Consider the following 13,450-nt stretch of genomic DNA (forward strand, 5'->3'; position numbering starts at 1 on the left):
ATCGCTCATTCAGTTGAAGGTGTGCGAAACCAAGCACTTGGTTTCCGCGCCGAGCTTTGCCCCGCCTCCTTCTTTGGTTCTGAATTCATATCCTACTTCTCCGACGTTTGAACTTTGTTCTTGCTGGTCATCAGGTGGTGGTTATGCAATGAGGTTTGGCTTCTCCTTTCGGTTTGAAGGTTTATTGGTGATCAATTTTGTTTTGCTTTTTATGATGTTGTTATGTGGTTTAGCATTGTTATTTATTTGGGGCTTATGAAAGTGTGTATGGCAAGAAGTAAGGGTGAATAATTGTTATTTTGTTGTGCAAATCTGGTTATGTGGATTGTGGCTTGTTTCTGGTTTTCGAGCAACTGTGGGGGATGATTCCTCACTTAGGCTTCTAGGGTTTTCTCTATTAGTCACCGTTGAGTCTTTACTGTTTAAGCCATTGTGAATGATTTATTTTGGGTTGAGACGGTTTCATGTTTATTTCCTTTATTTTATATGTTCATTTGACTTTATTTTATGAAATTTCTCTAGTCTGACCCAAAAAAAAAAAAAAAAGAAAAAAAAAAGGCCGAGCCCTGTTGCCGTGTAGCACTAGCAATAGGAAAGTCTGCTGAGAAAGTCAGTCTTTGTCTTCATCAAATTGAGGTCGAAGAATTAGGGTTTTAGATCCGCGAAGATCCTAACTTAATCACTCTCCTAAATTAATCAGAGAAATGGAAGCTCAAGCAAAAGAAGGAGACTCTCTGGAGAAGCGGCCCGGCATCTTCTTCCTTGGTTCCCCCGGCGTTGGCAAACGCTCTCTTATTTCTCGTAATCCCTCTCTCTTTCTCTCTCTCCCCCTCTCCCTACTTTGACCACTACTAAATTCGTGATCTGTTGATTCCAGGATTACTGGGTTTGGATTTTGACGACGCTTCTGATTCTTCATCATCGTCATCTCAGCTGGTGGTTAATGGGTATGTAAATTTTTTTTAATTTTGCGATCAAAGATTTCAATTTGTAGGAATTTTGGGAACAACACTACAATTTTTAGGAATTTTGAGAACAAGGAACTCGTTTGTAATTATTTTTAAATGTGAATTTTGTGTTGGAAAAATTAGATGGAATATCTCTACAAAGTACTATACTGCTGATGTTTCGGTATGGATGGCTCATCTCCATGACGAATTTTCGATTGAGACCCTCCCAATGTATGACCAGTTGGCTGCCTTGATCTTGGTTTTCGACACAACTGAGGTTTCTGTCTCTTGCCGTTGCCCCTCACTCTTTGTCACTTTGTTTACTTGTTTAGCATGATTTATAGATTCGTTTTATATCAATTTGCTTACACTATGCTGCAGTTGGCGTCTCTGTCTGCACTTCAGAAATGGGTGTCTCGAACTGATCTTCAAAAGTTCGATATACTAGTATGTGTAGGGAATAAGGTTGATCTTGTTCCGGGTCACCCAGTTCATGCCGAATATAGAAGACAATTGCAGAAGCTTGGAGACCCGTTTGCTGATGACGGTCCAGCTTTCACTGTGTATGGAATCTCCGAGGCTGAAGGAAGCAGTTTATTGGGGAATGACGAGCCACCTGGGGAGGCTAGGCACACATGTTTGGAATGGTGCACTGAGCATAACATTGAGTTCGTCGAAGCTTGTGCTTCAAATGCTGATTTTGACAAATGTAAGGCAACTCTTCTTTCTGACATATTTATGGCAAGATTTATGCAAAAGTGGGGAATAAAAGTACCCTGCTCAAAGGTGAAACATTCATGGTACAATTATGACGATCGAAGTATATTGTCACTCGGTGTTTGATAAAATTTTAAGGGTTGGGATTAGAAGTTGTAGCAGACTCAATTTCAGCGTCTTGTCACAACTTCATAATCGCTGTAGAGGATGACCACGATAATCAAATTTTAAGGGCATACCGTTGTGACATAAGTCTTTGTATGCTGAAGCGATTTAGGAGAGTAAGACTTTTACATCATATATACCCGAGTAAGAAAGAGAGTACATCTTGAGTTCACGTGTCAGTTTCAATATTAAAAAGAATTGACTCGCCTGTTTAAATTAAAAAAACGTTATATCATGGTGAATGAACATGTCGATTGCACAGTACACCCAATGTCTGTTTTTGAAGATCTTTTAAGTTAAAGTTTTTTTTTTTACAGGTTTGTCAGTTGATGGCGATTCACAAGGTATTGAACGGATTTTTGGTGCTCTTTCTGCACACATGTGGCCTGGAATGATTTTGAAATCAGGCGATAAGATTGCTGAACCATCACTACCTGAAAGAGGAGAAGGTTATATATTCCATACCGCTTACATCTGGTTTATATAATATGTTTTATATTAAGTAGAATTTTAAATGTTTGAAATTTGAATCCTCTCTGCTAGACTTGTCAGACGAAGAATCTGATTTTGAATTTGAGTATGAAGTCCTCTCTGCGGGTTCAGCTGACCCATTTGATGACACGGAAGAATGGGTTTCTGCAAATGTTTTTGCTGGACCTTCAGATATGCGAGGACTGGCTGCTCAAAGTAATCTTGTCCAAAAATGCAAAGAAGAGAATGGAACCAGCTGTGGTAAGCAGGAGCCCCATGCCTCAACCTCGACAGCTGCGTTGGATGATGGTATCAACAAAGGAGGGGTATCCAATGCAGAAAAACCTGACCAAGACACAGAACTTGACCAAGCCCAAGAACCAGATGAGGGTTCGAATGTTGAATTTGAGGATTTGGAACAGTTGATGTCTGAGATTGGGAACATGCGTGACAGTTTGAGATTGATGCCCGATTTTCAGAGAAGAGATATGGCTGCAAAGCTGGCCATGAAAATGGCTACGATGTTCGGGGGCGGCAGTGATGATGAAGTGGAAAGTATCGGCGAGTAAAGTCCATCAGCGTTTAAGAGGTGTAAGTAATTACACATCCCTGAATCTCCTTATACTTTTGTCCACAAGCTGTTAAGGAAAGGGGAATCAGCAGTCTTCTTTACGAAAAGAACGAGATAGGTTGAGCTTTGTGGAAATATTTTGTTCATTTGCCTGCTCTCTTGTACTGCATAAGGAGGTTCAGAATAGTCAATACCTATTACCCGTGCCCGAACCGAGCTGCTAGAAACTTATGTGTTTAATGAAACAGTGGAAATGTTAGGATTGTATTCGCAATTGGAGGGAAGAATCAATTCGATATCTTCTTGTAAACGTTTTTGTATAAGCACAAGTACCCGTGGTGTGATGATGTTGCAAAACTTTGATATGTGAACCAACATACAAATTAGAACTTTCCTCCAATGATTGCTGCAATTCTTACTTAGAGATCACCCCAAAAATAGAGAATAGAGTGGCTTCAATGCTAAGTAGCAGCCGTTGGATTTCATTTTCACATATGTCGAAAATATTTTATTCTCAATCTCTATCATTTATTTTCCGTATCACTTAGTGCTACATACTTTTATACTAAGTTGAAAAGCACCAATCGCAACGCAAAAGAGTGGTAGAAGTGCTGGTATTATTATTTCTTATGATGGCATGAGGTGTGAACATAGAGAGTTGTCAAATTTGACTGCCGCTTTTGGCAATCATAAGAGAGAGGAGACGACACAGTTGTATGCAACTGACAACATCCGAGAACTTTCTCCAGTGAATATGAATGTTAAGCCGGAGAAAATTTATTTACCACTGATTTTATGAAACCACTAGAGAGAGACACATTGTATATGATCGATACATTTGAGAATCTTCCTTAATCTGTGTGAGTTTTTGCCAAAGAAAATTTACTCTATCACCGATTGTATATGATCATGAAAAAGATATCATACGTGTTGTATGCCATCAGTAAAATTCGAGAATTTCTCCAATACATGAGCGAGAGATCACATGTAGTTTTATGTAACCGAGGACATTCGAGAATCTCCCATGTGAATATGAGTTTCATCCCGGATGAGATGTCAAGTTCTCATTAGGCAGGAGTTTAGGAGTGGTTAGTGGTAAGGAGGAGCCCCATGCCTCAAGCTCGACAGCTGCGTTGGATGATGGTATCAGCAAAGGAGGGGTATCCAATGCAGAAGAACCTGACCAAGACACAGAACTTGACATCTCCGTTATATAATAAGAAGTATCGGCAGTGGTGATGAAGTGGAAAGCATCGGCGAGTAAAGTCCATCAGCGTTTAAAAGGTGCGTAATTGCGCATCCCTGAGTCTCCTTCTCGTACTATTGTCCACAAGCTGTTAAGGAAGGGGGAATCGGCAGTCTTCCTTACGAAAAGGAAAGATAGGATGAGCTTTTTGGATATATTTTGTGCTTCATGTACTCTGTTCTCGTGTACTGCATAAGGAGGTTCAGAAGTCAATACTAATTACCCGTGCCCGAACTGAGTTGCTAGAAACTTACGTGTTCAATGAAACAGCGGAAATGTTAGGATTGTATTCGAATATCGGAGGGAAGAATCAATTAGATATCTTCTTGTAAACATTTTTGTATGATCACGAGTAGCTGTGGTCTCATGACGTTGCATGATGATGTTGCTAAACTTTGCTATGGAATCAACATACAAATTAGAAATTTCCTCCAGTGTGTATCTTCAATGCTACGTAGCACTTAGTGTACGGATGTTTTAGTCGTTAGATTTCATTTCTACATCTGTTTAAATATTTTATTTTCAATCTCAGTCATTTATTTTTCGTATTACTCAGTATTACGTATTATTAAAAAAAAAGAAATTGGTTTCTTTGTGCAAATTATTTTACTTAGAAAAAATTACTCAGATGAAACTTTTACCAAGTTGAAAATCACCAATCACAGCTCACAGGAGTGGTAGGAGTGATGGTTTACTATTTCTTATGGTGGTAGGAGCCGTAAACATAGAGAGTTGCCAAATTTGACCGCCGCATTTGGTAGTTCTTGACAACCCGAAAGGGGGCGTGAACCGTGGAGAAAATCTTCCCTATCACATGTATGCAATCATGGGAGAGAGCACATAGTTGTAGCAACAGGCAACATTCAAGAATCTTCTCCAATGAATGTGAATTTTATGCCGAAGAAAATTTATTTATCACCGATTTCATGAAATCATTAGAAAGATGACACAATTGATACATTTGATAATCTTCTTTAATCTATATGAGTTTTTTTCAAAGAAAATTTACTCTATCACCGATTGTATATGATTATAAAATATTATACGTGTTGTATGCCATCAATAGAATTCAAGAATTTTTCCAACAAATAATAGCGAGAGACCACATATAGTTTTATTCAACCGAGAACAATCGAGAATATATGAGTTTCATGCCCGATGAGATGTCAAATTCTTATTAGGCAGGAGTTTAGGAGTGGTTAGTGGAAGGTAGGGAGAAATAATAGGGTTGGCCAAATTAGGCTTTCGACTGACAAATGTCCCGAGAGTGACTGGAGCGGCGGATCAACATTAAACTATTGACATAGCCACTTAAGCAGCACACAGGATAAACTCATTTGAACAAGTTGGGGCTCGGTGCTCTTTTGTTCATGAATACCAGGAATATAAGTTGCTTTTAAGGTTTTTTATTTGACCAGAGAGATATTTTGGTTAGGTAAGTGATTGTGAACAATATACGGCACCAAGTTTCAAATCCAAATCCAATTATAAGTAATGGAAAAGAACGTTCTTTGTTATCTGAAAAACGCTTTTACTGATATTTTCATAAGCACTTTTGGATTATTAGAAGGTTCTCTAGTTGATTGATGATATATTTAGATATGTAGGTAAGTGATTATATACGAACACCAGTAACATATATATATATTTTTTTTTAAAATCTAAAACAATTATAAATTGTTAAGAAAGAACGTTCTTGATCATCTAATCAATTAGTGAGATATTCAAGTAGGTAAGCGAATATGTACAATTTTCAATAAGATTTTTGATCTAAAACACTTGCAAATTTAAGAAAGAAACGCTCTTAATAATTAGAAAAGGCCTTTCTCAATGATTTATTCATCATTTATGAGAAGATATCTAATAACGATATATAACCTAGGATTAGAGTTGGGGGGCCCAAGGCATTTCTTTTCTTAGGAAAGAGATTCTCTTCAGATCCCTTCATCATAATCCACCAAATCAAGGGATTTGTACTGTTGAAATTTGATCAAACGACATAAGTTATTATAACTTTTAAAATTGACCCTTGTTCGTAGCCTTTGAATCAAATTTCAACAGTACAAATTTCCTGATTTGATGGATTAGGAGGAAGGAATCTGTAGAGGATCGTTTTCCCTTTTCTTAATACTTACTAGCAGAGAGCACATAGTTTGTGTGTGTGAACAACCGTCCACCTCCTCCTAGGTTCTCCTCAAGCGCAACCGCTTCAGTTAATTCAAACTATCAAAAAAAACATCATGATTTCACTTACCTTGTATGAAAAAATGATGGTAGGACAATTTCTCTTAATAAGTGTATATTTTTATCTTATGTAAATATTTTAATTCAAATTACCATTTTGCCCTCCTTGTGTAAATATTGTGTATCAAAAGTAAGGACAAAATAGAAAAAATAAGGATATGATTGTCATTTTGTCAAAAGGTACAAAATTACTATTTTACCCTCCTCATGTTAACATTATGCATTCAAAAGTGAAGATAAAATTGAAATAAATAAATAAAATTTTGACAAGCCATTTTCTCTTAATAGAATAGATAAGATTTATTCATCACTTTTCTCTTTCTATTTTCAATAAGTTACTTGAAGACTAACAGAAAGTAGAAATTGATGTGCTTTTTCTGTGGGATGAATATCAGCACCACTCTCAAAAGCTCATCATGTTCAGAGGATGAGATAAACCCAAAGTCTTGTCACTTGTTCTTTTAATATAAAATAAAAGATGAATTGTCAATTTAAATTCTGAATCATTATTTGAGTAAAAATTAAGTTTTTAAACTATTTTTTTAATAAAATAATTCCACACAAGTTTATTAAAATTACTAATTTCTTTTCTACTATTATATTCAAAATTATTCTAACCAATTTTCTGTCAACTTAAATCACGCGACTTGCACATGACATATTTTAGAGGATAACCTTGTCATTTTCTCGTTTATAAGTCTTTAACGTTGTATATTCTTTGTGAATCTCATTTCTAATTCACCTTCCAAAGTTAAATTGACAAAAAATTAAATAGAATAGTTTCGAATCTAATATTAGGAATATAATTAGCAGATTTAATTAGTTGAATAATTGATTTTTTGAAAAAATAGTTTAGGGACCTAATTTTCTCTTGGTAATAATCAAAGACTAAATCAACACATTACTCTAAAATGAATGAATAGGGAAAGGAAGAGAGTGAGTAAAGTCATTGCTGATTGTAGATGCTACTCTTTGCTTGAGGACGAGTTAGTTTTTTTATTTTATAATTAGGTGTAAAAATAAATTTACATTTTGGATTGAGTTTGTAAGTGTAGTTTAGGTAGTAAATTTAAGCTTAAAGAGGTACGTATAATTTTATTAACTGTATATTTTTGTAATTAGAGGAGATAACCAGGTAGGATAGTGAAATTACAGCTCATAGGTTTTATAGCACAAAAAGAATTGAAGTTTTGTGGCTCCTTCAAATGCAAGAAAATTTCCTTTTATTAATAAATCATCATTTAACACATGAGTCGTAATTTTTGTTTTAATATTTTATAGTACTAAATGTTAATTGTAAGGAGTCCGCAAGGACAAAATTTACGTTCCCTCTTTGAGTGCACATCTTTATCCATCTAACTGTGACTTGTGTATTTTCATTGGGCAAACTGCCGTAGTAATTTTTTTTATATCTCTAGCAAAAACTCAATCAAGTTAAAGATCGTTGAGTTATTCATACATCAACAAATTAACGTTCAACCTAAAAAGTTACTTGTATTGTCTTGCATCGACAAATTGACAATCAAGTTACATATTTATACCCTAATGATTAGATGAACACCAATTTGATTAATTATTCACAAAATGATTCCGTCGTAGGCTGAACACAAGTATTGTCGTGTTAAAGATGAAATGCAACCTAAAGTTTTACATAAAAAAACCAAAAGGGGGTTTGAACTTTGAAGAGTATCCCTTCTCCATTTAGTGACCATGCTTGTGCTTGAATAAATTCTAGCAATCACTAAAACCCTGTCATTATTCTGTTGGACCTGCTTTTAGATTTGGATGGTACAAAATTGAGCATACTTTGAAGCTTTGAGAAGTTAGCGTCAATGACACTCCAACTTGCAAAGAGTGCTCCACAAAGTTCAACAAAAATGGAAACAAAAATTAATAAAAAATCCCAACTCACAAGTGAGAGCAATGGTTGTGCTTCCAAGTCCAACCATCTGACCTCTCTAACTTAGGCCTCAATTTTATTTCATTTTCCACTCTCCAAAGTCTCCAAGCATCTATGACCCCATTGACCCTTTGCCCACTTTAAGCAACATGCAACAATCATTTATAAAATAGCCACATACATAATTGGGTGTTGCTTTAGAAGTAGAACCGTTGAACCTCTCTTTTTGTAATTTATTAACTTTATGTTGGGCTGGCAATTTTTTGCAAAACCCTTTACTTTATGTGAAAGGATATGAAAATAACAAGTTTTGGGTCAATCCGTTAACGACTCGGGTTGTTATCTGATCACTTGTTAAGAACTCATTAACGAATTGAATTGTTTTCGCATCACACGTTAAGAACCTGTTAAGAATCCGTTACGATAACAAGTATGACACTTAAACGACACGAACACACCCATTTTCAAGGTTTAGACACTAAGCATGCAATTTCTTGCATGACCTATTAATTTGACACGAAAAGATACAACATGTTAACAAATCAGGTCATTATCGAATCACCTATTAATAACTTGTTAACATAATGTGTTTGACGCAACACAATCCGTTAAAATAACAATTATAATACGAAAATGATATAAACAGGCCAAACACAATCCATTAACCAGATCCAATTGAGGAGAACATGACAAGTAGGATTTGGGAGAGGGAAATTTCAGAGCATTTGAAATATTAATTAACTAAATAATTAAGTATAACAACGTTGTTTGTCTTATTACATGAAAAAAGATTTTGAAATTCACCAACCATGTGTCGTATTTGAATAATTTTACACAAAATATGAAATTTCTAGTATTTTAAGAATTTGGATACGATAATACGTGTCAATAAGTAATACGAATTTTATACAAGTTATAAGCAAATATTCATTAACTCTCCCATCTACTGCATCTACCTTAGTAAGAGTTTCTCTCTCACGTGATTACTCAAACAAAACACAAACAAAAATGTGTGCACATTTGTCAAATCCAATGTAGTTTCTTGGTTTCTCTATTTCCCTAGTTATGTAATTTTACCCTTTTTGATAAAAATGGGGAAGAAAATAACACACAACCACTGCATTGCATTGATGTCAATTGGGGGAAAAAAATTTCAGATGCATAAACATGATGATCCATTGATTCTCTCTGTACACAAAAGAGTGGCAGGAAATACAAATTGATGAGAAAAAGAAAAATAAAAGGCTAGTTAAATTAAGAAAAATTAAAAAAGTGGGTTTGCTAGTTAGCAAACTTTAAGGCAGAAAATTGGTAGTTGCAGCCGTATTAGAAGAACTGATACTAATGGCAGTACTGGGTGCAGCTGCAGCCGCCGCTGCCGGAGGAGGAGCTGAATGGTTGGTGTGGTCCTGGTGAGCCTTGAGCTCCGCCTCTGATATTGGAGCCGGAAACCCACCGCACTTGTGACACCGAGCCACCACCAAGATCTGCCGGCACGACGGGCACGAGGAGTGGGATCCAAGCCACGTGTCAATGCACCCGACATGGAACACGTGCCCGCACTGCGGCAGAACCCTGATCTCGTGCCCCTCCGCGAACTCCCCTAAGCAGATGGCGCACTCCGAATCCAGCTTCGGCGGGGGCTCGGCGCCGCCGGTTCCGTACGTGAACTTCGGAAGGGACTGGAGGACCTTCTTCTTGAGGCCCTTGTTGGCGGATGAAGAAGCCGATCCGATAGCGGCTCTGCCCCCGGATCCGCGGCGGAGCCAGGCGCAGCGTGCGACGGCGAGTAGACCCACCACGCATATGACGGCGCAGAGCAGCGCTGCCAGTATGACGACGAAGTCCGACTCGAGAGCCACGGCCTCAGGAGGCGGAGCTGCCGTTATGTTTGAGAAGTTGGCGGAGGGGGTGCTGCTGCCTAGAAATCTTTGAGAGCGAGGCATGGCTGATCATACGGCGGTATATCTATAATCTAATGTCGTTTTCAGAAACCAGAGGTGGAAATATTCAATGGAAAGAAAGAAAGGTTTGATATTTTGGGAAGGGTTTGAAGGGTTTTTATAGTTTGAGCTTGAGAGCCGAGAGAGAGAGAGCAGTTCGGTCTGAAACTTCTGAAGGGAAAGTTTTTGGCGTTGGGTGAAGATAAGGGTTTAGAGAGAGAAAGAGGTAGGCGGGGAGGGTCGGCCCAGGTTGGTCCAGGTGGCGGTGGATTTTCTATATTTAGCCGGGCTTATCTTTATTATCTTTTTCTGCATTAACCAATTGACAAACAATGCTTTTCCTCTCAATTAATCCAATTTTAATCTCACTCTACTGTACTTTCACTCTTTCAACAATTATTAACCTTTTGAAAAATAAACAATTAAAAAACAATTATTAACCCCTTTAATCAAATGGGTTTTGTTTTGAAAAATAAACAATTAAAAAACAATTATTCACCACCACAGAGATAAGACTGTACAAAGAGATGTTTATGTTTCAATTTTTTTTTTTTTAAAAGAGGGACAACTGCTGGCAAGCTACGGTTATCCATCCCTTCCAGGCCCAGAGAGGCAATGGGGAATTTCACTCTACTCATGGCCACAATCAAGCAGATTCAATAGCTCAAAGCATTGATCCTGAGATCTCCCACATTTAAGAAAATGTTGAATTTAAGAGCATCTCTAGTGGAGTCCTTAAATAGGGATAACTACCGTATAAAATAAGTATAAAACAAACATTGGGACAAAATAAATCTCCAACAGATCGGAAAGTGAGTCCCTAAAGTATAAGGACTCACAAGATGCATAGTGTATGTCCTCACATATAGGGACTGTATAAGGACAACCTTTGGTGGAAAACGGGGCCCACAATCTTGATTATAGCTTTTAATGCTTTTAATTGTTTAAAAATGGTTAACATAAATAAAAAAAGGTGCACCTTGAGTGAAAAGGACTTGGATTGTCTGCCCTCCCATTTCGGTGCCCTTCCCGTGCCCTCCTGTTTTGTGTGGTCACGGTTAAGCCACGTTAATATTTTATATTATTTTTTTATAAAAATAATAAAACAAAAAGAAATAGTAATATAAAATGTTGACGTGGCTTAACCGTGACCACAAAAACAGGAGGGCACGGGGAGGGCACCAAAATTAGAGGGCAGACAATCCAAGTCCGAGTGAAAAACGGTACCTACAATCTTGATTGAAGATTTTTCTTTTAATGCTTTTAATTAATTAAAAAATGTTAACATAAGCAAAAAATGTGCACCTAATCAAATTATCACGTAAAACAATAAAAACTTCAAATTTAGAGATTCTACTATAAGGACTCTACCATTGGAGGCAATATTCCTTTAGGGACACAAAGATTCACTTTAAATCCTTAAATGGTATTCAAAATCAAAAGTACTGGTAGGAGTCTTTAAATAGAGACTTCCACTGGAGATGCTATAAGAGCATCTCCAATGTATGCTGGAGCCCAATAGACAGGCGACTTTGAAGACCCATACGCCCCAACAGCAACCTCCAGCCCATGCGAGCGATTGGGGAGGGACCGAGCCCGAGTAAGAGGCCTTGGTGGGCAGAGAGCTCGAGGGCTAGATGATGCAACGCTGACGCCAGGGTGGCGTCGGCCACTTTTTAATTATTTTTGTGTCAAGTGCGTGATCAACATAAACAAGTGGGGGCGCGTCCCGACAACATTTCAGAAGCCTAACGCTCGCGGTGTAGACGGCAGAATGTTACCGTTGGTGGCCACGTGGCTTTTTCTCGTCCGTTGGATTTCAACGATTACTTGTTCTAGATTGTTAGATTTCCAACAGTAAAAAAAAATTTGAAACCTTCCTAAATATTAGCCGTTGGATTTGAGATCAACGGTCCACGTTATTCGCCTTTACAAATTAAAAAAAAAAAGAATTAACATAAAAAAATCTAAAAAGTTACCGTTGTGCCATGTGGCACATTCTGGAGGGTTGGATTTCAAATTTTTTTAATCCAACGACATAGATTAATTAAGTTAATAAAAATTTAATAAAAAATGTTAAAAATTAATAAAAAAAATCCGATATTTTTTTAAATTAAAAAAGAAATTATTTTACTTTTCTATAAATACCTTCTCATTATTTTCTACCTTACACCACAATTTCATATTTTCTCAAATACTTTCAACCACATTCCAAGCGTTCTCTCAAAGTTTCAATCCAATTGGTTTCTAACAAAATGACTAATGATGCAGGTACGAATTGGACACTTATTGAAGGTGTTACGTTGTGTTCTAGTTGGGTTGAAGTTACTCATGATCTGATTACGGGTAATGAGATGCAGTTGCGAGAAATGTGGAGTCTTATTCATACCAATTGTCTTAAGAAAATTGGTGGGAAAAGAACCAAAGAATTGATGTCCAGTCGTTGGAGAATACTCAGCCAATCGTTTAGTCTTTGGAGAGACGTCTTGGCACAAGCTAGTGCTAATCTTCAAAGTGGAGAAAATTTAGCGGATCAGGTAAGAATATATTATTTATGTTTGTACTATACCCAAATTTACATTAGTTACTTTGATTATAATTATTTCTTCTCCCGCATTGTGTAGATACTTCAAGCATAAGCTTGGTATAATGCCAAAACCAAAAACAAAAACAAATCATTCACCTGGTGGGAATGTTGGAATATTGTCAAAGATTGTCCTAAATTTAGAGTTGTGCCTATCGATCCAAAGGTTGTCATAAACAACACCCCTCTACACTCTATGCCCGTTCATGACTCGCATGTTCATGAAACCAAAACACAAAAAGTGCAGGAAACGCCCCCTGAACAAGCGTCAGGGTCGATCCGTTATCCAATTAGGCCTCCAGGTAAGAAGGCTTCAAAGAGAAAAGGGAGTGCTTCCAAGAATGATTATGGAAAATATATGGAAAAACTTGCTCGCCAAGGTGAATTGACTTTGGAGTGGGAAATGGTTAAATTTGAGGCTAATAAGGCTAGAGAGAAGGTAAAAGCTGCAACTGTTGAGAGATTATTTCAAGCTAATGAGAGAGAAAGAGAGCTACTTAGGCAAGAAAGGAAGAGCTTAAAGAAGAAAGAAGGACTCAACAAGGTTGTGACATTATGACAGAGCCTGTAGAGGAGAAGTCACTGAATTCTAAATATTTATGGAATTCGGAGAAAGCGGACGTGGTGTGAAGGAGGCGTGCAAGGGAAGCGAGAGCAAG

The 13,450-nt window shown here is 37.2% G+C and overlaps 2 protein-coding genes across 2 annotated transcripts; one reads left to right on the forward strand and one right to left on the reverse strand.

Annotated features, from left to right (window-relative positions):
- The first annotated feature begins 532 nt into the window (after positions 1 to 532).
- Positions 533 to 3,274, forward strand: LOC126604740 (uncharacterized). The gene is made up of 6 exons (XM_050272044.1): positions 533 to 801; positions 878 to 947; positions 1,092 to 1,227; positions 1,332 to 1,659; positions 2,150 to 2,281; positions 2,376 to 3,274. The coding sequence occupies exons 1-6, from the start codon at positions 705 to 707 to the stop codon at positions 2,870 to 2,872; spliced, it is 1,260 nt and encodes a 419-aa protein (XP_050128001.1). The 5' UTR covers positions 533 to 704; the 3' UTR covers positions 2,873 to 3,274.
- A 6,141-nt stretch (positions 3,275 to 9,415) lies between these two features.
- On the reverse strand, positions 9,416 to 10,422 carry LOC126605880 (RING-H2 finger protein ATL80-like). Its single transcript, XM_050273325.1, has one exon. It carries the CDS (start codon positions 10,208 to 10,210, stop codon positions 9,560 to 9,562), a length of 651 nt encoding a protein of 216 aa, XP_050129282.1. The 5' UTR covers positions 10,211 to 10,422; the 3' UTR covers positions 9,416 to 9,559.
- Between the last annotated feature and the right edge of the window lie 3,028 nt (positions 10,423 to 13,450).

Source organism: Malus sylvestris, chromosome 15, assembly GCF_916048215.2.
Source record: "Malus sylvestris chromosome 15, drMalSylv7.2, whole genome shotgun sequence".
NCBI lineage: Eukaryota > Viridiplantae > Streptophyta > Magnoliopsida > Rosales > Rosaceae > Malus > Malus sylvestris.